Source organism: Oncorhynchus keta, chromosome 17 (assembly GCF_023373465.1).
Source record: "Oncorhynchus keta strain PuntledgeMale-10-30-2019 chromosome 17, Oket_V2, whole genome shotgun sequence".
In the NCBI taxonomy this organism is placed as follows: Eukaryota; Metazoa; Chordata; class Actinopteri; order Salmoniformes; family Salmonidae; genus Oncorhynchus; species Oncorhynchus keta.
In genome coordinates this window covers 8,034,357-8,057,230 of record NC_068437.1, presented here as the reverse complement: position 1 = coordinate 8,057,230, position 22,874 = coordinate 8,034,357, and the positions used below count along the sequence as shown (strand labels likewise).

Below are 22,874 nucleotides of genomic sequence, written 5' to 3'. Positions count from 1 at the left end.
AAGATGTCTGAATAATCAGTGTGTCATCCCCGGTGACTGGTAGTTCCCTATCCAACTTTAGGCAGGCAACACCAATACACAAACCATTGCCATTTCTAAAAAGATTGTAGGTATATAAGGATGTTGCTGATCATATGAAACACTCCATATTCCAGCAAATGTATATGAAATGTTGACAGTCACTTGTAGGCTACCTTCCAGACCAGTTACTTAATAGTGCAGTGTACTCTGTTGCCCTAGACTTTGCTACATTGCTGTTGGAGGGATAATGTTCATAGGGAGCAACACACATTTGTAATAACACAAGGTACTTGAACTAATGGAGTACATTTTTAAAATTTTGACAGATCGGTTTGTTTTCCAGCTGAGGTACAGCACAGTGACCTAGGGTACCCTTTCATTGGTTGGCCTGAAAACTAAAAGAAATTAAAATACATCTTAATATGACATTTAATAAAATGCACATACAATTATATTTGTATTCTGGGTGCACGTTTTGTTGAAATGTTATCCATAGAAAGAATGCCAAAACCAGTAAGACACAATTGAACAGTTCCTCTGGGGACTGGGGAGGAGCTGTGTTTGACAGAGAGCCTTTGTACTGGACAAAGAAGTCTTCATATTAGATAGATCAGCCTGACTGCTGCCGGTCATTTCATGCTGAACTTGGAAGAGGCAACGCTAATCAATAGAGAAGGTGTGAGTATTGATTGTATCCTAGTTAGCAACCTAATTTAACCTTTGTCTTAATTCCCTTTGTATTCTTGGAGGGTATCTGGGAATGGTTAAGACTTTACATACTGACTGCTACAAGAAGGATACAGCTTGATGATTCATGTGTTTGATTTAGTTTGTCTGCAGATTTGACATTTTCCTAAAGAATACGGTTTTATATTTAGGGGGCATTACAAGGCAGCAAAAATGAAGCGCTCCCTTGGACTTTGCTTGGTGGTCTGTTTTGGGATACTCGATTTGGGTAAGTGCACTTTGGCTGTAGTGCGCTTTTAAATTGCTGTATTGAGGTTTGACGAGTGCTATATCACGCCTTTTGGTAAAAGATGAGGAATACTAAACACAACTCATTCATTGTAAGAATAGCTTCATTTTCTGACATCTTATATATGATATGTTTGTGATATGTTTAATATGTTGCATGAAAACAATTGCAGTTTGTAGGTTCATTCTTAAGATCACTGAAAACTTTTTCTTGCCTCGGAGCCAATTGTACTCTGAGTGATGCAATCTACATTTCTAAGTTGATGTTTGAAAAATATCTCTGACTTCAAATAACCTACTCATTAAAAATATATATATTTTTAGGCTGTGCACTTCGTTGCTTCAAGTGCTCCGATTACACAGGGCGCTGCGAAAATGTTCAAGACTGCACTTATGAAGATTCCTGTTTATCTCTGAGTGAAAGAGGTGTGTTTTTAAGTAACTTTGTAAATATAAGTTTGCTATAGGCTTTTAGCTGGGTAAAATGTACATTTAAATCTGATTACACCATATGTAGGACGTTGGCTGAAACATTTTGTATATTCCTATTTGAGGTCTAAGGCATTTGATTGTAATTGAGTAACAGTTTGATTCTTTATAGGTGGGAAGACAATTCGACAGTGTATCAGATACACAGACTGTGACAATTCTCGACTATCGCAGATGTTCCCTGCCGTCTCCGGGTTCACGTACCGGTGTTGCAGCAGCAACCTGTGTAATAGTAGTACCACTATTGCCACGAGAGGGTCAGTTTTCGCTTTGATGGGGTCACTATTGGTCTTCTGGTGGTCCTCACTGTGAGCTCCAACTGCCATGCACAGCTGACGCAGAGCCCTCAATGGAGCTGGAGATTGCAGTCAGTAATATGATTTTATGTTGTTGTTGATAGTTAAATGTGTTGTTTAAATTGTGGATGAACAATGTCCGACTTAGCTGCAGTCTTTCCTGTTTTCTCAAATGCTTTTGTTTTCAGTGAACTAACCTAGAGGAACACTCGAAATAGAAATCTACATGTTTATTGATTTTGGTTGTTGTAAATTGATACTTGACAGTTATGTGCATATTTGGGTTAGGCCATTCGCTTTAGAAGCATCAGGCTAAGACAACCTCGTTCATCCAATAATGAATAACCGGGAACATTGTACATGCTATCCATACTGTAGTCTGAAGGAGGGTTTCCTCTCACTTTATGTACACTTACTACAGCCTCATTTTACCATGATGATTAAATCAATTTCACTAGGAACGCAGACTAGTCGTGAAGATAGGCTGCACAGATGGGATATGCTAGTAGTCTATTCACCCACCTAGGCACTCACCCAAGTCAAGACGGGAAAAAATGTAAGCTGAAAATATATTTCCCCAGTGTTTTAAGATGTGATAAGAAATATGTTTCAATAACATTTAAAACCATGTTAAAGGTTGTGAAAATTGTCAATCAGTTTTATTCTCACCTGTAGAAGACTCACCCAAACCAATAAAATGACCTACCGGTATTTGAAAGAGACTGTTTCCCATTTCTTTTTAACCCTGTTTATAATAGCAAGGAGGTTATCCACAGTAGCCTATAGCTGCCATAAATGGACTGATAAGTTTACTTAATACAATGTTCAACTAGCAGCTAGCTAGCAACAACAAAAAACAACAATAGTATTGGATTCTCCATCAACACACTGCAATTTAAGACACACTTTTGAAAGTACGGCCAAGTGCAGCTTTTAACTATTTAAACAGTTTATTTTCCTGGAATTGTTTCAATTTTTTATTTTATGAGTTTGTCGGGACAGATGTGGGTAGGGAAAGTTGCTATGCACCGGAGCACTGCAAATGGTTGACCAGCCAATAATGTGCCCGAAATTAAATTACACTAGTTGTTTGCATAACATTTGGAATCTAATTTAATGTTCACATCAAAAATTGGTTATCAATAAATACAAATAAATACATATATTAAAAACATCCCGTGGCATTATGTGGGATGCAGTGGGATCTAAAAAGGATTCTGGGAACCCTCTCCATTATAATAAGCTACTTGAGTCTACACTTTGTGCTTTCTTACAATTTAACTTCATGTATGTTAAGGTAAAACAACAATGACAATACTGTTGACAAAGGGCTCTATTCAATCTGTAAAGCTGAGATCCCGCAATATAAATGTAAAGGTAATTTCTGATTGAGCCAACAATTCAACGTTTAACATGAATGCAGTCTCCGCTAAAAGCAGGAACATTACCTTTAGATTTCAATCAGCTGTAGAACTAAACTTCCGTGGTGTGGACTGAATAAAGTCCTAAGTCAACACAACTATTTACACAAATAAAAATGAAAATAAAGGTAATCATTTCACTAGAGCATTATATCAATACATGAACCTTGTTTTCTGACATCAATTTTACTATTCTCTGTCACTAAAGTCTCCCAGACATTCTACCTCAATCTTTCGACCAATCTCTTCCAGCTGAACTGTTTTCTTCTGCCCATTCTTCTCCTTTGCTTTCACATGCTCCTCTTTCTCTGGCTGTGCTGCATACCAGGGCCGGGAGGCTGAGCTGCTATCACAAGTCCGTCCCCCTCTTCGGAACCCTCCCCTGCCAGCCCTGACCAATCCCCAGCCCTGTAGCTGGCCTTCAGGCACGTCCCCGTCCTGCACTCCTCGTATCTGGTCCAGCTCCTTGGCGCTGAGGGCGGGCATGCGCACAGGGACCGTGTTCCCGAACTTCGAGTAGTCCACTGAGTAGCGGCCATCCTCCTCTGTCATGATGGAAACGAAACGCCGGCCCCACAGAATCTCCTCGGGGGTGTAGGAAGTACGCGCCTGCATGGTGATACCTGTGGTCTCCACCACACCTGTCAATCAACAAAGACAATAAATCAGTCATTTGTTTTTGACGAATCAGAATACCACAAATGGTTGATTACTTTTTCATACGCTTTTCATACGCTTTTCATATTTATTCTGTAAGAAACATTTCAAATTAAGCCCTATCCATATACAGTGCATTCGGAAAGTATTCAGACATCTTGACTTTTTCCACATTTTGTGACATCAGTCTCATTCTAAAATTGATTAAATTAAATCTAAACACAATAACTCTTCATGACAAAACAAAAAAAGTTTTTTATTTTTTTAATTTACATAATTATTCAGACCCTTTACTCAGTACTTTATTGAAGCCCCTTTTGGCAGCGATTACAGCCTTGCGTCTTTTTGGGTATGACACTACAAGCTTGGCACACCTGTACTTGGGGAGTTTCTCGCATTCTTCTCTGCAGATCCTCTCAAGCTGTTAGGTTGGATTGGGCGCATCGCTGCATAGCTATTTTCAGGCCTCTCCAGAGATGTTCCATCAGGTTCAAGCTGGGCCACTCAAGGACATTCAGAGACTTCTCCCGAAGCCACTTCTGCGTTGTCTTGGCTGTGTGATTAGGGTCATTGTCCTGTTGGAAGGTGAACCTTCGTCCCAGTCTGAGGTCCTGAGCGCTCTGGAGCAGGTTTTCATCAAGGATTTCTCTGTACTTTGCTATGCTCATCTTTCCCTCGATCCCAGTCCCTGCCGCTGAAAAACATACCCACAGCATGATGCTGCTACCACCATGCTTCACCGTAGGGATGGTATTGGCCAGGTGATGAGCGGTGCATGGTTTCCTCCAGACGTGACACTTGGCATTTTCAGGCCAATTAGTTCAAACTTGGTTCTCATGGTCTGAGAATCGTTTAGGTGCCTTTTGACAAACTAAGCGGGCTATCATGTGCCTTTTACCAAGGAGTGGCTTCCGTCTGGCCACTCTACCATAAAGGCCTGGTTGATAGAGTGCTGTAGAGATGGTTGTCCTTCTGAAAGTTTTTCCCATCTCCACAGAGGAACTCTGGAGCTCTGTCAGAGTGACCATTGGGTTCTTGGTCACCTCCCTGACTATGTCCCTTCTCCCCCGATTGCTCAGTTTGGCTGGGTGGCCAGCTCTGGGAAGAGTCTTGGTGATTCCAAACTTCTTCCTTTTAAGTATGATGGAGGCCACTGTGTTTTTGGGGACCTTCTACGCTGCAGACATTTTTTGGGGTACCCTTCCCCAGATCTGTGCCTCGACACATTCCTGTCTCGGAGATCTACGGACAATCAAGTTGTAGAAACATCAAGGATGATCAACGGAAACAGGATGCACCTGAGCTCAATTTCAAGTCTCATAGCAAAGGGTCTGAATACTTATGTAAATAAGGTATTTCTGTTTTTATTTGTAATAAATTAGCAAACCTTTGTCAAAACCTGTTTTCGCTTTGTCATTATGGGGTATTGTGTGTATATTGATGAGGAAAATAATTAATTTCATCCACTTTAGAATTATACTGTAACGTAACAAAATTTGGAAAAAAAAATCCTTCTGAATGCACTGTCGGCCAATTCCCACGAATGTAATGGGTTAACACAAAACTACCAAAACAATTAGTTATAGTGAACATGGCAATCGAAAAGCCCAAATCAGCGGTAAGATGTGCAATAAGCAAGATGGGAGTTGTGTCCACTCCAGTCTACACAACTCTGCCGGTAAAACACATTTTTCTACAGCGCATTTGGTAGCATCACCCAACAATGATTTGACATTACAAAAGCCATTTCACATGCAATTGAATGCTGAAGGTGCTGCACAGATATACACATTTTAGATCAAGGATAGGCTTTCCTTGGCCCGAGCAGCTGCGCTCTCTGTGTTCTGAATAGTTTGGGGCGGCAGGGTAGCCTAGTGTTTAGAGCGTTGGACTAGGAACCGAAAGGTTAAGGTTGCAAGTTCGAATCCCCGAGCTGACAAGGAACAAATCTGTCGTTCTGCCCCTGAACAGGCAGTTAACCCACTCTTCCTAGGCCGTCATTGAAAATAAGAATTTGTTCTTAACTGACTTGCCTAGTAAAATAAAGGTTAAAAAATTTTTTTTTAAAAGGCTACTGAAGGAGAGGACGCATCAATTCAGTCACTAAAGATTAGGGTTATTTTCTGAGTAATAAACATTAGTGAACCGGCAGTTCGTAAAGTTTGAAACGAATTTCTGTCCGATTCATGCTGCAGTTGAATCGGTTTGGGCTCCCGATGCACTAGCTCTTAAATATTTGAACCGGGGACCGATGCGTATCGGAGAATTGTTCCATCCCTATGAACAACACATCATCATCTCCCATCCTACCTTCAAGAATCACAATGATCTCCATGTCCTCTGTGGCCAGGGAGTGGGCGGAGACCTCATAGAGTGGGCTGCCACGTTCTATGGTGTGACTAATGATGAGAGGGGACACCAGGAAGATGCCGTTGCTCCTCAGGGGATTCTCCACCTGGATATCCAGCTGGCAGACAGGGATCACCTCACCCTCAGTGGTGACCGTCCGGCGGATCACCTGCCACCGGCAGACAGAGAGAGGGGACATATTAGAGAGCTCCTCATCACTCACTACAGCTCAAGAACCGTCAATGGTTTCACATGATATCGGTCATCTGTTAAAACCATAATCAGCTACCTAACTGAGCACTTATTGAAAATACTTTCATAACCATACATAACCCATAAATGTACATTTTGTTATTAAAGAGGTTATTGCACAGTAATAACAGTGTGAATATACTGCATTTGAACCCAAAACTAGCACCTCACATTTACGCTGATGGTCCCAATTACTAGCGATCGGGGGAAAAAATAGTTACATATTGGAATCAATCAAATGTATTTATACAGCCCTTCTTACATCAGAATATGTCACAAAGTGTTATACAGAAACCCAGCCTAAAACCCCAAACAGCAAGCAATGCAGATGTAAAAGCACGGTGACTAGAAAAACTCCCTCGAAAGGCCAGAACATAGGATGAAACCGAGAAAGGACCCATGCTCTGAAGGGTGGCCAGTCCTCTTCTGGCTGTGCCGGGTGAAGATTATAAGAGTACATGGCCATTTAAGGCCAGATTGTTCTTCAAGATGTTTAAACGTTCATAGATTACCAGCAGGGTCAAATATTATTTTTGACGATATATCGTAATCGGTTTGACAATATCGCAGTATTATTTTTGCGCTAGTTGGCTATACCTACACCAAAACTACATTTTTTCCCCTTCAAAGATTGTTCTCCATCTTCTTTTTAAATAGGAAGCCAATTTGTTTTCAGTACTTATTTCCATGACTGATGAAAACTTGTTTTCTCATGGCTCTCTCTCAGACATGGTGAGCAATGTTTGGAACATCGAATCACAATAATATCAGTATTGAAACGCAACGTTTATTTGTGGTACAGTGGGATTAAAAATTATATATTTTTTTGTCAATGATCTACACAAAATACTCTATTGTCAAAGTGTAAGAAAAGTTCTAACATATGTCAAAAATGCATGAAAAATATAACACTAATTAATATATCTTCATTAGATAAGTATTCAACCCCCTGTTTGACAGTGATTACAGCAGTGAGTCTATCTGGTTAAGTCTCTTAAGAGCTTTACACACCTGGATTGTACAATATTTGCACATTATTATTTATTACATTCTTCAAGCTCTGTCAAGTTGGTTGTCGATCATTGCTAGACAGCCATTTTCAAGTCTTACCATAGATTTTCATGCCAATTTAAGTCAAAACTGTAACGAGGCCATTTAGGAACATTCAATGTCCTCTTGGTAAGCAACTCCAGTGTATAGTTGGCCTTGTGTTTTAGGTTATTGTCCTGCTTAAAGGTGAATTTGTTTCCCAGCATCTTTTGGAAAGAAGACTGAACCAGGTTTGCCTCTAGGATTTTTCCTGTGCTTAGCTCTATTCTATTTCTTTCAATCCCAAAAAACTCTGTAGTCCTTGCCGATAACAAGCATACCTATAACATGATGCAGCCAGCACCATGCTTGAAAATATTAAGATTGGTACTCAGTGATGTGTTGGATGTGCCCCAAACATAAAGCTTTGTATCCCGTCCAAAGTGTAATTAATAGCATCACCATGCTCAAAGGGATATTTAATGTTTTACCCATCTACAAATAGGTGCTCTTCTTTGCGAGGCATTGGAAAACCTCCCTGGTCTTCGTGGTTGAATCTGTGTTTGAAATTCACTGCTCGACTGAGGGACCTTACAGATCATTTTAAGTGTGGGGTACAGAGATGAGGTAGTCTCTCAAAACTCATGTTAAACACTATTATTGCACACAGAGAGATCATACAACTTATTATGTGACTTGTTTTTACTCCTGAACTTATCTAGGCTTGCCATAACAAAGGGGTTGAATACTTATTGACTCAAGACATTTCACCTTTACATTTTGTCTTAATTTGTAAACATTTCTCAAAAGATAATTCCACTTTGACATTATGGGGTATTGTGTGTATGCCAGAGACAAGAAATCTAAATGTAATCCATTTTAAATTCAGGCTGTAACACATCAAAATGTGGAAAAAGTCTGAAGGCACAATTGTGAGAATCACAATACACATCATATCAGCACCTAAGTGTCGTGATAATATCGTATCTTGAGGTCCCTGGCAATTCCCAGCCCTACCAATTACTGTATATCCTGGGCCCAATATCAGATAGGATAAAATGCATATGAATAGAATGGATGACTCATTGACTTGAATGGGGACTTTGTTCTATTCATTCTGTTTCTATCCATTTAATCCTATCCGATAGGTGAAATCCAGATAACTTTTGAAAAACGGGGCCCTGAGCATAACCTGGAGTTGAATAGTGGCCGAGATGATCATGCTCTTCCGCAGGTCACCCAAGCGGAACATGAACGTGGGCCGGCCTTGGCGTGGTGCGATCACTGCGTTCCGGGAGAAGATGAGGGTCTCTGCTCGCCTGTTAGCCTGAGCAGTCTTCATGAAGACACAGCCAAGCATCACAGCATTGACAATCAGCCCGAGAATGTTCTGGACGATCAGCACCATGATGGCCAGCGGACACTCCTCTGTCACCATTCGCCCCCCGAAACCTATCGTCACCTGAAGGACAGATGGACATGTAAAATCAGATAATGATTACATTCTGTGTACACTGTACTGTATTGTACAGTGCACCAGCAAAGACAATTTAATTCATGTGAGACAAAAGGGTAGGCAAATGATCACATTTTTCTAACGGTCCCATTAAGTGTAGTTTGATATGTTTGTACAAAACTATCTGCAACAATGTTTTACAAAACCAATGTCAAAAGGTTTGGTAAGTGGATGCTTACCTGCACTTCGATGGAGAAGAGGAAGGCAGAGGTAAAGGAGTTAATGGCAGTGACACAGGGCACGGGCCCGGGCTCCCCGTTTGGGTCACGGGGTTCCAAGTCACCGTGGGCAAAGGCCATGAGCCACCACATCATGGCAAAGAGCATCCATGAGCAGAGGAAGGCCGAGGTGAAGATGAGGAGGGAGTAATGCCATTTTAGGTCCACCATAGTCGTGAAGACATCCTGAAGGAATCTGCCCTATGGTGGCCAAGAGATGAAAATAAGTATCCATATTACAAGTACAACACCACTGTTAATCAAATGTAAATCAAACAGGGTTTGTTAGATGATGCTCAACTGCCAGCTTCCTCCGCCTGCATTCTAGAGATGGTTAGTATTGTAGTGGAATGGAGATCTGGGATCCATATGTGTCAAGCGTCTCAGAATAGTTGTGCTCATTAAGGATCAGTTTTGCCTTTTAGATCACAACGAATAAGATTACATGGACGGCGGGGCCTGATCCTAGATAAGCTACTCCTACTCTGAGACACTTGATTTTTGACCAAGAAAAGTAGACATTTTCAAAATGTTTCTGACCTGCTCGCGAATGTTCTTGTGGGCCACATTACAGGATCCATTCTTGGTTATAAACCTGGCCCGTTGGGAATTGGTTTTGAACTGGTTGGGCTGCTTGGCATTCTCTGCCAGTCGGGTCAGAAAGAACCCATCCGGTAGTAGTGGGCCCTTCCTGGCCAGCATATTGCTGGTGAGGAAAAATTATGTATTTCACTGGAAAGAGCACATTTTATTTGATTAAAATCTGTGAAAACAAAATATGTCAATTGAATACATCATATATCATCTGAAACATTTTTCAAGATGGATATCTATTAGGGCCAATTAATGCAAAGACAGCACCCTGATGCCAAATCATTACATACAGTAGTCATTACATAATATCATGAGTCATTCATTTTTAAGCTTATAACGTTTCAAAATAGTCTACACTAGCATAGGTTTATCGCAGTCATTGGATATGCAAATGCAGGCGTACCTTTGAAGGTAGCTGAAGAATTCAACGACATTCGCCATAATATTATTTATCAGGCTATGCTAGCTAGCTAGTCTAGCCAGCTAGCTAGTTTAGCCACTTCAGCCATGAATGTAAATGGAACGAACAACGAAGCATCTATTTTTGAAAGACTTGCTTACTAGCAAGCTTATATAAAAAGCTAGAATTTGAACAATTTAGTCGCCAAGCGAGTGTATAATATTAACAAAGCATGTCATCTAGTCGCGTGCACTGTATAAGAAGCAGGTGCACAAGATTTAGGAAAGTGACTGGCTCGTAAACATCTGTAGTCAGGGTGGTGACGATGATGAGAATGTAGCATTTGTAATTATTACATTCACACCTATGGTTTCACAATATGATAAGCACATATCTTACCTCGATATCAGTGGCAGTGAGTCTTTTGGAAAATAAATTGAACAAAATAACCCAGATGATTTTAGAGCTACGTATGTCCCCAGTCCATTGTACTGGCGCTGTTGCAGAATGTCAAACGTAACCTGAGTGGACCACTGACCCCAATGCATTTAATGCAGTTTGCAGGTTGAGGTTAAATTAATTGATTGGATATTGTGATTCAAGGAAATTGAAAGCAACATTTTATGAACAATTATTTACAAGTACATTTTTGTAAACAATTAGCGATTTCTTTAGCTTTTTCCTTTCTGTAAAATATGTTTTCTTCATACTTACTTCATTGATAGAAAAGTGTGTTTTAACTGCTAATAGTCAGTTTTGTATTTTAGATTAAGATTGGGATTGAATGGAATGGCATAGTATTTGCTGAACCTATCTGTGTCTATGGGGAACTGGAACTTTATCACACAGTCTGTACATTTCATTGTAAAACATTTCCTGTAAAATGTACAGTAATTTACTGACAGCAGTTGGCCAGTAAGTTACTGTAATTTATTTTACAGTACAGCTACTGTAATACATTTTACGATAATCAATTCTACAGTACCACATATTTTACTGTGATCAAATGTCCAGTGTATTACAAAATGATTGTAATTACAACAATATATCTTATGATATACCTCTGACTATCACTGGATAGTGTCAATACAATACTGAGATATTCATTGTAACTTGATGTCAGAGCAATGAAACAGTACAAAAGAGTAAAAATTACTATTAAACTGTAAGAAAAGTATTTCTACAGTATTTTACTGTAATTACAAGGGATTAGAGCAAGCAGGCTGGCTGTAGACATTTGCATATTATATCATATTAAGGAATACTAGGTGTTTTATATCACTTGCACCTCTGGTGATTACAGGGCAAAACAGATTAAATGGACATGAAAAGGTTTAAGACCAGCTTACCACTCTGATCTAATAGGAAACTACTACCACATATCACCTAACAAAGACTTCTAAATTGACTGTCACTACACTGCAAAACAGATAAAAAAGGACATGGCTAGCCACTCAACCATTAAATGTTTGATCTGTTCTCTATTTACAGTTGAAGTCAGAAGATTACATACACTTACGTTGGAGTCATTAAAACTTGTTATTCAACCACTCCACAAATTTCTTGTTTAACAAACTATAGTTTTTGCAAGTCGTTTAGGACATCTACTTTGTGCATGACACAAGTCATTTTTCCAATAATTGTTTACAGACAGATTATTTAACTTATAATTTACTCTATCACAATTCCAGTGGGTCAGAAGTGTGCATAAACTAAGTTGACAGTGGCTTTAAACAGCTTGGCAAATTCCAGAAAATTATGTCATGGCTTTAGAACCTTCTGATAGGCTAATGAACATAATTTGAGACAATTGCAGATGTACCTGTGGATGTATTTCAAGGCCTACTTCAAATGCAGTGCCTCTTTGCTTGACATCATGGGAAAATCAACAGAAATCGGTCAAGACTTCAGAAAATAAATTGTAGACCTCCACAAGTCTGGTTCATCCTTGGGAGCAATATCCAGCAATATCCACACAATGCAAATAGTCTGGGTAACCATTTGGTTACCTGTTCAGGAGTCTTATGGCTTGGGGGTAAAAACTGTTGAGAAGCTTTTTTGTCCTAGACTTGAAACTCTGGTACCGCTTGCCATGGTAGTAGAGAGAACGCTCTATGACAGGAGTGGCTGGGGTCTTTGACAATTTTTAGGGCCTTCCCCTGACACCACCAGGTGTAGAGGTCCTGGATGGCATGCAGCTTTGCCCCAGTGGTGTACTGGGCTGTACGCACTACCCTCTGAAGTGCCTTGCGGTCGGATGCCAAAGAATTGCCGTACCAGGCAGTGATGCAACTGGTCAGGATGAATCTCAATGTTGCAGCTGTAGAACATTTTGAGGATCTCAGGACCCATGCCAAATCTTTTTAGTTTCCTGAGGGGGAATAGGCTTTGTCGTGCCCTCTTCATGACTATCTTGGTGTGTTTGGACCATTCTAGTTTGTTGGTGATGTGGACACCAAGGAACTTGAAGCTCTCAACCTGCTCCACTACAGCCCCGTTAATGAGAATGGGGGTGTGCAGAGGGAGGTGTTTATTCCCAGGTTCCTTAGCTTAGTGATGAGCTTTGAGGGTACTATGGTGTTGAACGCTGAGCTGTAGTTAATGAATAGCATTCTCACATAAGTGTTCCTTTTGTCCAGCTGGGAAAGGGCAGTGTGGAGTGCAATAGAGATTGACTCATCTGTGGATCTGTTTGGGCGGTATGCAAATTGGAGTGGGTCTAGGGTTTCTGGGATAATGGTGTTGATGTGAGCCATTACCAGCCTTTCAAGGCACTTCATGGCTACGGACGCGAGTGTGTAGTCATTTAGGCAGGTTGCCTTTGTGTTCTTGGGCACAGAGACTATGGTGGTCTGCTTGAAACATGTTGGTATTACAGACTCAATCAGGGACATGTTGAAAATGCCAGTGAAGACACCTGCCAGTTGGTCAGCTAATGCCCGGAGCACACGTCCTGGTAATCCATCTGGCCCTGCCGCCTTGTGTATGTTGACCTGTTTAAAGGTCTTACTCACGTCGGCTATGGAGAGCGTGATCACACAGTCACATAAAAGTGATTTAGCTCATCTGGTAGGCTTGTGTCACTGGGCAGCTCGCGGCTGTGATTCCCTTTGTAGTCTGTAATGGTTTGCAAGCCCTGCCACATCCAACAAGCGTCAGAGCCGGTGAAGTATGATTCAATCTTAGCCCTGTATTGACGCTTTGCCTGTTTAATGGTTCGTCACAGGGCATATCGGGATTTCTTGTAAGCTTCCAGGTTAGAGTCCCGCACCTTGAAAGAAGAAGCTCTACCCTTTAGCTCAGTGCGAATGTTGCCTGTAATCCATGGCTTCTGGTTGGGGTATGTACATACAGTCACTGTGGGGACGACGTCCTCGATGCACTTATTGATAAAGCCAGTGACTGATGTGGTGTATTCCTCAATGTCATCGGAAGAATCCCGGAACATGTTCCAGTCTCTGATAGCAAAACAGTCCTGTAGTTTAGCATCTGCTTCATCTGACCACTTTTTTATAGACCGAGTCACGGGCTGCTTTAATTTTTGCTTGTAAGCAGGAATCAGGAGAATAGAGTTGTGGTCGGATTTACCAAATGGAGGGCGAGGGAGAGCTTTGTACGCATCTGGCTTGAGGGGGGTGGACCTGGCTGGAGGGTGGGTGGACCACATAAGCTCATGTAACTAGCTAGGGTGACCACATTCAAAATATCCAAATGCGGGACAACAGGATGATTTGGCAGGACATTCGCAGGACAGTGTAGTTTGCATTAATACAAATATTTGGCAGCATTTGCATATGCATTTAGATTTTTTTGCATTACTGTTTTGTGAGCAAATTAGAGCAGATGGTGTTAACAAAGCAATATAGAATTCCTGTATTTTGTTGTTTGCTGTTGAGTTTTGGCAGCATGATCATGTTTTGGGACTATTCAGCTAACCATCATAAAATCTCATAAGAAATTAGTAATGGTGGAAAAATGACCCAATTGTCATAAAAGTAAAAGTAAAGATACCTTAATAGAAAATGACTCAAGTAAAAGTGAAAGTCACCCAGTAAAGTATTGCTTGAGTAAAAGTCTAAAAGTATTTTGTTTTAAATATACTTAAGTATCAAAATAAAGTATAAATCATTTCATATCCTTATATTAAGCAAACCAGATGGCACAAGTTCTTTAGATTTACCAATAGACAGGGGCACACTCCAGCACATGATTTACAAACTACGCATTTGTGTTTAGTGAGTGCCAGATCAGAGGGAGTATGGATGATCGGGGAGGCTCTCTTGATAAGTGTGTGAATTTAACCATTTGCCTGTCCTGTTAAGCACTCAAAATGTAAGGAGTAGTTTTGGGTGTCAGGAAAAATGTATGGAGTAAAGAGTACAATATTTTCTTTAGTAATGTAGTAGAGTCAAAGTAAAAGTTGTCAAAAATATAAATAGTAAAGTATAGATAAACCAAAAAATGACTTAAGTAGTACTTTAAAGTAGTTTTACTTAAGTACTTTATACCACTGTAAATTAGGTGGTGTTTTGGTGTAACAGTGATGCGGTACGGATCTCAATTTGGCCTCCACGTGCCTCCAGAGTCTCCGCAATTGATCACACATCCATACGGCGTCTGACCACATTTTTTGCATCAAGCATAAATTGGCTCTCATGCCTCCCTTGCACATTTTTTTGGTGATGCAGAAACGAGAGACCACATGTGTGCCTGTTTTATGAAAATATGGGAATATTTGGCCAAATATGGGAATATTTGATCAACATTTCTATTTGGTCTCAGGGAATGTCAAACAGTTAGGATGGGAGCCTTCTAAAATGGGATTGAGTGAATTCGTAGCAGCAAATATGTTTAATGAACAACTAATGAGCATGGGGAGCCTCACAAGTTTGACGAAATTAACTTATACCTTTCAGTGTAGCTCTTGATCAGAACCATGCTTTTTGTACGTTGTCAGGAGGCCTAACTGTCCTCCCCAAGTGCAGCTTGGAATTTAGCCTGAAAGGATAAGAGAAAAATTGGTTGGTAACAGGCCTATGACATTGGCTTACTTCTCATATTGAGTTGCACTTAATATCAGATCTCAACAACGATTTGAGAAGTGTTTAACATCACCAGTACCGCATCTTTGTGATGTGTTTTCATAAGTGCAACATGAATGCAAGAGACAGGTTGGAATGTCTGACTGAAACAAGGGACAAATAAAAAAAAAAATTCTAAATTGGTGGTGTTTGAATTTGTTGATAAAATGCGGGACATGATTATTTGGTTGCAGGCATAAAGGGCCAAAATCTGGGACTGTCCCGCACAATCCGGGACGTGGTCACTCTACATGCAACATCTGATATTGCTCAAATTTGGAATGCAAGTAGTCAGTTGTCAGCCCTAGATACACAGAGAGCATTAGGAAATCTTCATGTCTATTTGAAATATAGACCTGTAAACAGATACAATAGGTGCAAATATCAACTATGAGTATTCATGATGAGTGTTCAAAAGACTTTCCAAAACTTTTCAAATCAAGTTTGCTGGCATCCAAAATCCAATATGGCTTCCATAATAACATTTGTAAAGGTTAAATCACCTGTAAATATGAATTGTGTAAATGAGAAATATTTTCAGTAGTGTGTAAAACACACTATAGAGACTGTTAGTGTAAACACATTTTATTCTGAATCCAATATGGCCAACATGATTACACCCAAACACCTTTGCCTGCATATAAGTAGCCCTTGTACATTTTGTATTGTGTTATTCTGTCTTTAAAACTAAGCACATTCCTTGGGCGAATTTGAAGAGGGATGTCTGAGTATTCTGTCCTTGATTTACAACAGGGTGTGAGGTGTTAACCCCCACCAGTTCCCTCCTCCCCCCTCTGTGGGAGCCTCACAGGACAGTCACGACAGTCCCCCTCTGGTGGATTCAATCTTGGAAGGATTCTGCAAGTTGCAACCCACCACAAGAATGACCACAGGGTGTCCTGGTTTGTGGATCATCATGAGAGTCCCCCTCTGATGGTTTAACCTGGTAGGATTTCTGCAAGCTGTAGACCCCCTCAAGAATGGCCATGAGATGTCCTGGTTGTGGATCATCGTTCTGGATCCGTCATCCGGTTGTCCAGGTTGGTGGATCTAGGCAGTAACTTAGACAAGACGTTAATAATGCACAACACTCACGCAATACATCATTACATTCCTCCCCCAAATGAGCAGCGTTGTGGCACTAACTGGTGGTCTTATCACTTCCTAAGTGTAAAAAAAATATATATATATAAAAAATAGTTACTACACCTTAATCATCTCTTCTATATACGTCCACAGTCTTGGCTGAATGACTCTATCATGGCATTTTGTATATCTAGGGCGATCCTAATTAGCGGTGTGTTGCTTAGGGCACTATCCTAAGTTCATAACTACATGATAAGTCTACAGCTGTAATGCACTAGCTTCGTACAGTCTACAAGGATGACCTATGGACCTCTGGGGAGAAACTGGCAATTAATATAGCTGTAGTCAAAGCCTTCAGGGTCTATTATCAACTACCAAAACCGTTATTTTGCTCAGACCTTTAAGTGATCCTAGTATAAATCCTCATTAAATGTTACATTGGGCATGTGTGTTTATGCTTGCACAAGAGCACATGTCAAGGGCAAGAAAACAAAGTATCCTGGAAGGCTGCAACCTGGGCAGAATTTCCATGTCAATGACTGTGTGTCAGTAAGAATCGATGCCGACCTCAAGCCTTATGCCAAGGGGACCTGTAGTGGTTTTACTACTAGTCAATGTGTCTTACACCACTGTAGTGGCAATAGGTATGAAGGAGTTTATTTCATAGCTATGCTATCCACGGAGGAGCTAACCTCACGACGGAAGCACTCTATAAGCACTGAACCAGTCGTACGCGGTTTGATCATGGTTCATGACTTCTAATAACTTTCCTCCTGAATGGAGGATTATATTTATTAGCAGCATGTGTGTTGACCATCAGAAGAGTGTTCTGGAGATTCCCTTCCAGGTGTTGCAATCTCAGTGACACCTCAGTGATATCTCAAGGTGTATTCTAAGGTTATACCCTTCGAGGGGCTTGTCCGCACCTCTCTGTTCTTGTGAGGAAGTGTACAACTTGATTTGTCTCCTAAAAAGACTTCTTCCAAAAAAACTTATTCCATTTAAGAATGATGGAGCCCACTGTGTTCTTGGGGATCTTCAATTGTGCAGAAATGTTTTGGTTACCCTTCCCCAGATCTGTGCCTCAACACAATCCTGTCTCTGGGCTCTACAGACAATTCCTTTCGACCTAAGGTATTTCTGTTATTGTGTTTTAATTTCTAAAAATCTGTTTTGTTATTATGGAGTATTGTGTGTAGATTGATGAAGAAAAAAATGAAATTACCCATTTTAGAATATGGCTGTAACTGGTGACAGGTTATGGAGAGGTGTCGGGGGCTGCAACACTCGGAGCTTGGGAAGCTGTTGTTGTGGGGGGTCAAGTAATAATGACTTGGTTACTAAGTAGTGTCTTTTCTAACATGGACCATTATGTATTCACGGAAAATGGGCATATACCTGAACCCTCTACTCTGGGTAACACTGCAGCATACAGTGCCTTCAGAAAGTATTCACACTCCTTGACTTTCTTCACATTTTGTTGTGTTACAGCCTGAATTTAAAATGGATTGAATTGAACCATTTTGTTATGGCAAGCCTAAATAAGTTCAGGAGTAAACATTTGCTTAACAAGTCACATAATAATTTGCATGGACTCGCTCTGTGTGCAATAAGTGTTTAACATGATTGTTGAATGACTACCTCATTGCTGTGCCCCACACATACAATTGTCTGTAAGGTCTCTCAGTCGAACGGTGGATTTCAACACAGCTTCAACCACAAAGACCATGGAGGTTATCCAATTCCCCACGAAGAAGGGCACCTATTGGTAGATGGGTAAACATAGAAAAAGCAGACATTAAATATCCCTTTGAGCATGGGGAAGTTATTAATTAAACTTTGGATGGTGTATCAATACAGCCAGTCATTACAAGATACAGGCGTCCTTCCTAACTCAGTTGCCGGAGAGGAAGGAAACCGCTCAGGGATTTCACCATGAGGCCAATGGTAACTTTAAAACAGTTACAGAGTTTAATGGCTGTGATAGGAGAAAACTGAGGATGGATCAACAACAATGTAGTTACTCCACAATACTAACCTAATTGACAGAGTGAAAATATGGAAACCTGTACAGAATGCAAATATTCCAAAACATGTATCCTGTTTGCAACAAGGCACTACAGTAAAACTACAAAAAAAATGTGGCATAGCAACTTTTTGTCCTGAATAAAAGTATTATGTTTGGGGCAAATCCAATACCACGTTCCATATTTTAAAGCATAGTGGTGGCTGCATCATGTTATGTATATGCTTGTAATGGTTAAGGACTGGAGAGCTTTTCAGGATAAAACTTTTTATGGAATGGAACTGAGCACAGGCAAAATCATAGAGGAAAATCTGGTTGTCTTCTTTCCACCAGACACTGGGAGATTAATTCACCTTTCAGCAGGACAATAACCTAAAACACAAGGCCAAATCTACACTGGAGTGAATGTTCCTGAGTACCCAAGTTACAATTTTGACTTAAATTTACTGAAATCTATGGCAAGACCTGGAAATTGTTGTCTAGCAATGATCAACAACCAATTTGACAGGGCTTGAAGCATTTTGAAAATAAATTTGAGCAAATTTTGCACAATCCAGGTGTGGAAAGCTCTTAGAGACTTACCCAGAAAGACTCACAGCTGGAATCGCTGCCAAATGTATTTCTACAAAATATTGACTCAAAGGTGTGAATACTTAAGTACATTTAATTTCTTTTTAAATGTCAAAAATGTGCTTTCACTTTCTCATTATGGGGTACTGTGTGTGAGAACAATTCAGGCTGTAACACAACACAATGTTGAATAAGTCAAGAGGTATAAATACTTTTTGAAGGCATTGTACAGTGGGGGGAAAAAGTATTTAGTCAGCCACCAATTGTGCAAGTTCTTCCACTTACTCATTTTCCACCATAATTGGCAAATAAATTCATAAAAAATCCTGCAATGTGATTTTCTGGATTTTCTTTTCTCATTTTGTCTGTCAAAGTTGAAGTGTACCTATGATGAAAATTACAGGCCTCTCTCATCTTTTTAAGTGAGCGAACTTGCACAATTGGTGGCTGACTAAATACTTTTTTGCCCCACTGTAGATGGTGGGGCTCCTTAGTGGGGACTAGTAGAGCTGATAATGATTATGAATTAGCTGTGCAAGCTAGCTGTGCAAGAACTAGAACCACCACTGGCTACTTTCTGACCTCACCCTGTTAGGGCACACATGTCCTGGTCACCTCAAATATTTGAATCAACCTTGCGCACTTAGTTTTGGTGGGGGAAATAAGGCTGCACACTACTAGAGTAGCTGACTGTTTATTTTTTGGAATTATATGCTGTAAATGTGTGAATGAGATTAAAACATGAACACACTGAAAAACAAGTTGGATTTGAAGACTTTTCCCGCCAAAACTCTAACGAGTTCAAAAGTAACTACTGGAACAATATTTCTAACATAGACCGCAGAGAATGGTCAGAGGCGACCTAAAAATAACACTTTTGTCATTTTGCATGTTATTTTGTGAAGTCATAAAAAAGGTTATAAAGGAAATACTGTAACTTGAAAAGTATACACACTACATGTACGAAGTTTCCATCCTCTGCATTGTGCATGCTATATGAAAAATGATGAAAATATTTTTGTTAATAGAGGGATGTGATTTTATAAACTATAAGAGGAAACCGTTTCTATAACTGTGCACAGTAAGTTGTCACCGCCCCCTTTAGTGAGGTCAGAGAGCATGCCAGCCTGACGACCGCCCCTTTAGATTGAACTTTATAAAATGATGGGTTAACAATTAACATATCAGACCAGAGTGACGTGGAGCTGCAGCTCACGTTTAAAGTGGTTTCAACTCTGAATCTCAACACAAGGTAGAGAGCGATAAAGTCACCTCCCGGACAATCACTGGTACGGCTGATTAGCTGTCCTAAGTAAAGTATCTAGAAAAGCGAATTGAAGTGGAATCATGCTACTCTGCTCAAACCACCGTAGTACGCTACTCTCATCACTCCACTGGGAACCATCAACACGGCTGGCTAGCCTATCTTCAAAGAAGCATCTTGGAAGGATGGAAGGAAATTAAACTTATAGTTCTGTTCAGGACTACACGACAAGTCACCGGATACCAAACGACTGGACAATCAGAGCCTTACAAGCATGCCGTGAAAAGGCCCAACCCCCTTTCCATGAAAGCCCTGTCCACCGAGAGAAACCAAGGATTTTCACATAAATACATTCATGATTTCTTACTCCAAATGGGCCGCGGTTCGTATAGGAGTGCTATAAGTGAGAATAGTTTCTAAAATGTACCAACGCTAAGTGTCTCTGTCCCTCTCTCTCTCGCCCTTTCAATATCTTTTGTAACAAGCAGCCATATTGTTCTCTGTCCGCTAGGGACCTGTTCTTAACGTATTACGTGTGTATGTTTATCCTGTGTTACCTTGCTAGTTAGCTAGTAAATAAACAATTAAACCAATATGTGTAGTACTGAATCCTAAGTAAAGCCCAGGTTTTTGCAGATGCAAGGAGGTTACGACTGTTCAGAATGATGATATGATATGAGGTTATGATTAATAAGTTAACTGTTTATGGATGTGATAGGTAAAGACATTTAGAGTTTAGTTTGGGAGATGGTAACACTTTAAAGAACCACTCTCGTGTTGCCCCAGATCCCAATGACTTAATTGCTACAGGATTAATTTAAATCAGGTAACAATTAAACATTTTTAGGTTGATTAGATAAATAACAGTTTTCAAATGAATGTTAGAAGTCAAGTCACGACAACCACCATAGATTACATTTTTTTGCCATTGTTATTTCTAATGAAAAATAAAAAACATTAAATGTCTTGTGTCGCCGCCGAGCTCTCAAATGCCATGCCCGTCTCTCACTATCCGGATTCCTTTGGATGTCCCTACCCTGAACCCTAGCCCTTACCTATAACACTAAACTTAACCCTTACCTTAACCATATTATATATCTACTTGATTGAGGTAGGGACATCCCAAGGATCCCGGAAAGCAGGAACCCTCTGGGAAATTCTATGAACTCCTCTATTTGAGTGAAAGTCATTGACACCACTCTTATTGGTTGTCTGTCGTACTGGGAATTGATAACAACACAGTCTGCCAGATAACGTACCATCCCATGAGGTGTTGAGGGAAAGCCAGATTACCTATAGAATGGCCGTGATAACCAGAAATACACAAGCCGTAGGCTACACAATAGCTCAATGTGGCTACATTGGAATGTTGACTTGCACTGGAAAAACTGTACGTTTCCAACATTTATGGTAGAGATTTAATTAATATCAATATAAACGATGCTCCTTATGACTTATTAACTTGCAGATGTTGTTAAAGCATTGGTATGACGACATGTTAGTAACACGTTCAATCTTAGGGACTTTGATTCACGCAGGCGTCACGCAGAAGTTAGTAAGGCATTGGTATCACGTCAGTCAGATGTTCACTGGTAGACGACAGCCACATGGTGGTACTGTTGCCTCGGTTTATATTTGGCCTTCATCACCACTCATACAGAACAGTTTTTCAAGGTCCAGAGAGAGACATCCACAGGAGCTCAGCCATCCACACAAAAATATGTGCATGCTGTGAGAAATTTTACATGATGTCACAATCAGAACGATTGGGAAGATTTTTACATGACAAACTTCACTGCACTGATAGAGCCGAAATCACAGAAGATAGATGTGGTAGTTGCAACAGCAGAAAAATATTTGGGTGGGAGAACTTTTTGTGCAGAATATCTACAGGAAGTTTTGAGTGAAGGAGTTCCATCCTTCCAAGCCATTGGCCTGGTGTAGGATTGTTTAGGGTCAAGAAATGGGATAAGGTGGTTGGTTTGGGGGGGCTAGTAGGGGCACAACTTTCACTGGTGACGGGAGAAGACATGTCCCCCCCACATTGTGAAATTGCATCCCCCCACCAGATGTATCATTGGAATGTGATACAAAACTGCTTTAGTACCATGCGGATATCTCCAAGCGTTGGGGTAGGCTGTGTGGAGTGTTTATCCACTGGATAAAAAAAATAATAATAATGTTATGTCCCCTCCACTACTAAAACCAAAGTTGCACCCCTGGTGGATGGTGTATAGGTGCAGGGTTAGATGGTGGTGCAATGTAAGTTTATCCCATTCCCCTTTATTTGTTGGTTTCGTCACAATGTGGAATTCACATTCAGAACTGAGAAATGCAGCAATATTCCAAAAAGTGTCTAGTCGGCCGGAAATTCACAAGAAGAAGCCGAAACAAGGGTGGTTTAACTTACCCCACTCTCCCCTACTGCTCTGCCCTTGAGTTCAGACGTGGCGCCGGGTCTGAACTGTCTTTATACCTCAGAGGTCTGAACACCAAGTTCCAGGATATCATCATCTACACTACAGACAGACCCTAATTTCAACCCAACTTATCCTGGTTCGTAACATTTTTTCCCCCCAGCCAGGCCTATAGTTGTTTCCAGCTATCAAGATAAGTCAGCTATCCAGGTA

At 40.5% G+C, this 22,874-nt stretch overlaps 4 protein-coding genes across 11 annotated transcripts in view; 3 read left to right on the top strand and 1 right to left on the bottom strand.

Annotated features, from left to right (window-relative positions):
* prdm11 (PR domain containing 11) overlaps window positions 1–22,874 on the top strand; it is a 362,582-nt gene that overhangs the window by 22,906 nt on the left and 316,802 nt on the right. The window lies entirely within an intron of this gene.
* LOC118396367 (CD59 molecule (CD59 blood group)) lies at window positions 611–2,492 on the top strand. Its single transcript, XM_035790517.2, has 4 exons — window positions 611–697; window positions 900–976; window positions 1,321–1,422; window positions 1,598–2,492. The coding sequence occupies exons 2-4, from the start codon at window positions 922–924 to the stop codon at window positions 1,795–1,797; spliced, it is 357 nt and encodes a 118-aa protein (XP_035646410.1). The 5' UTR covers window positions 611–697; window positions 900–921; the 3' UTR covers window positions 1,798–2,492.
* kcnj11l (potassium inwardly rectifying channel subfamily J member 11, like) lies at window positions 2,877–22,798 on the bottom strand. Of its 5 annotated transcripts, XM_052465386.1 has the most exons (10): window positions 22,655–22,798; window positions 18,026–18,146; window positions 17,610–17,876; window positions 16,175–16,359; window positions 15,127–15,215; window positions 9,764–9,955; window positions 9,185–9,424; window positions 8,682–8,951; window positions 6,170–6,377; window positions 2,877–3,843 (listed from the first exon to the last, which is right to left on the bottom strand). In XM_052465386.1, exons 6-10 carry the CDS (start codon window positions 9,923–9,925, stop codon window positions 3,392–3,394), a joined length of 1,332 nt encoding a protein of 443 aa, XP_052321346.1. In that variant the 5' UTR covers window positions 9,926–9,955; window positions 15,127–15,215; window positions 16,175–16,359; window positions 17,610–17,876; window positions 18,026–18,146; window positions 22,655–22,798; the 3' UTR covers window positions 2,877–3,391. The 5 variants fall into 5 exon arrangements, with proteins under 5 accessions (XP_052321346.1, XP_035646404.1, XP_052321347.1 ...); XM_035790511.2 differs by lacking the exon at window positions 17,610–17,876; XM_052465387.1 differs by lacking the exons at window positions 18,026–18,146; window positions 22,655–22,798 and having other exon boundaries at window positions 17,610–17,686; window positions 17,783–17,853.
* The window catches only part of adpgk (ADP-dependent glucokinase), a 12,554-nt gene continuing 12,335 nt past the window's right edge, over window positions 22,656–22,874 (top strand). For 2 of the 3 annotated variants that reach the window (XM_035790509.2, XM_035790506.2), the window contains exon 1: window positions 22,656–22,800. The gene's annotated coding sequence lies outside the window, so the exon portion shown is untranslated. Of the gene's footprint in view, window positions 22,872–22,874 lie in introns of all 3 variants that reach the window. The other variant, XM_035790507.2, reaches the window with a different exon arrangement.

Bases quoted from the DNA above. Each gene is read 5' to 3' on its own strand.
- kcnj11l (XM_052465386.1), bottom strand. From the start codon at position 9,925: ATGCTGGCCAGGAAGGGCCCACTACTACCGGATGGGTTCTTTCTGACC. The intron at 8,952-9,184 runs GTAAGCATCCAC...TCTGTCCTTCAG, and splicing joins TCTTCTCCATCGAAGTGCAG to GTGACGATAGGTTTCGGGGG. The intron at 3,844-6,169 runs GTAGGATGGGAG...GTTGATTGACAG, and splicing joins GATCATTGTGATTCTTGAAG to GTGTGGTGGAGACCACAGGT.
- LOC118396367 (XM_035790517.2), top strand. From the start codon at position 922: ATGAAGCGCTCCCTTGGACTTTGCTTGGTGGTCTGTTTTGGGATACTC. The intron at 977-1,320 runs GTAAGTGCACTT...ATATATTTTTAG, and splicing joins TTTTGGGATACTCGATTTGG to GCTGTGCACTTCGTTGCTTC. The intron at 1,423-1,597 runs GTGTGTTTTTAA...GATTCTTTATAG, and splicing joins TTTATCTCTGAGTGAAAGAG to GTGGGAAGACAATTCGACAG.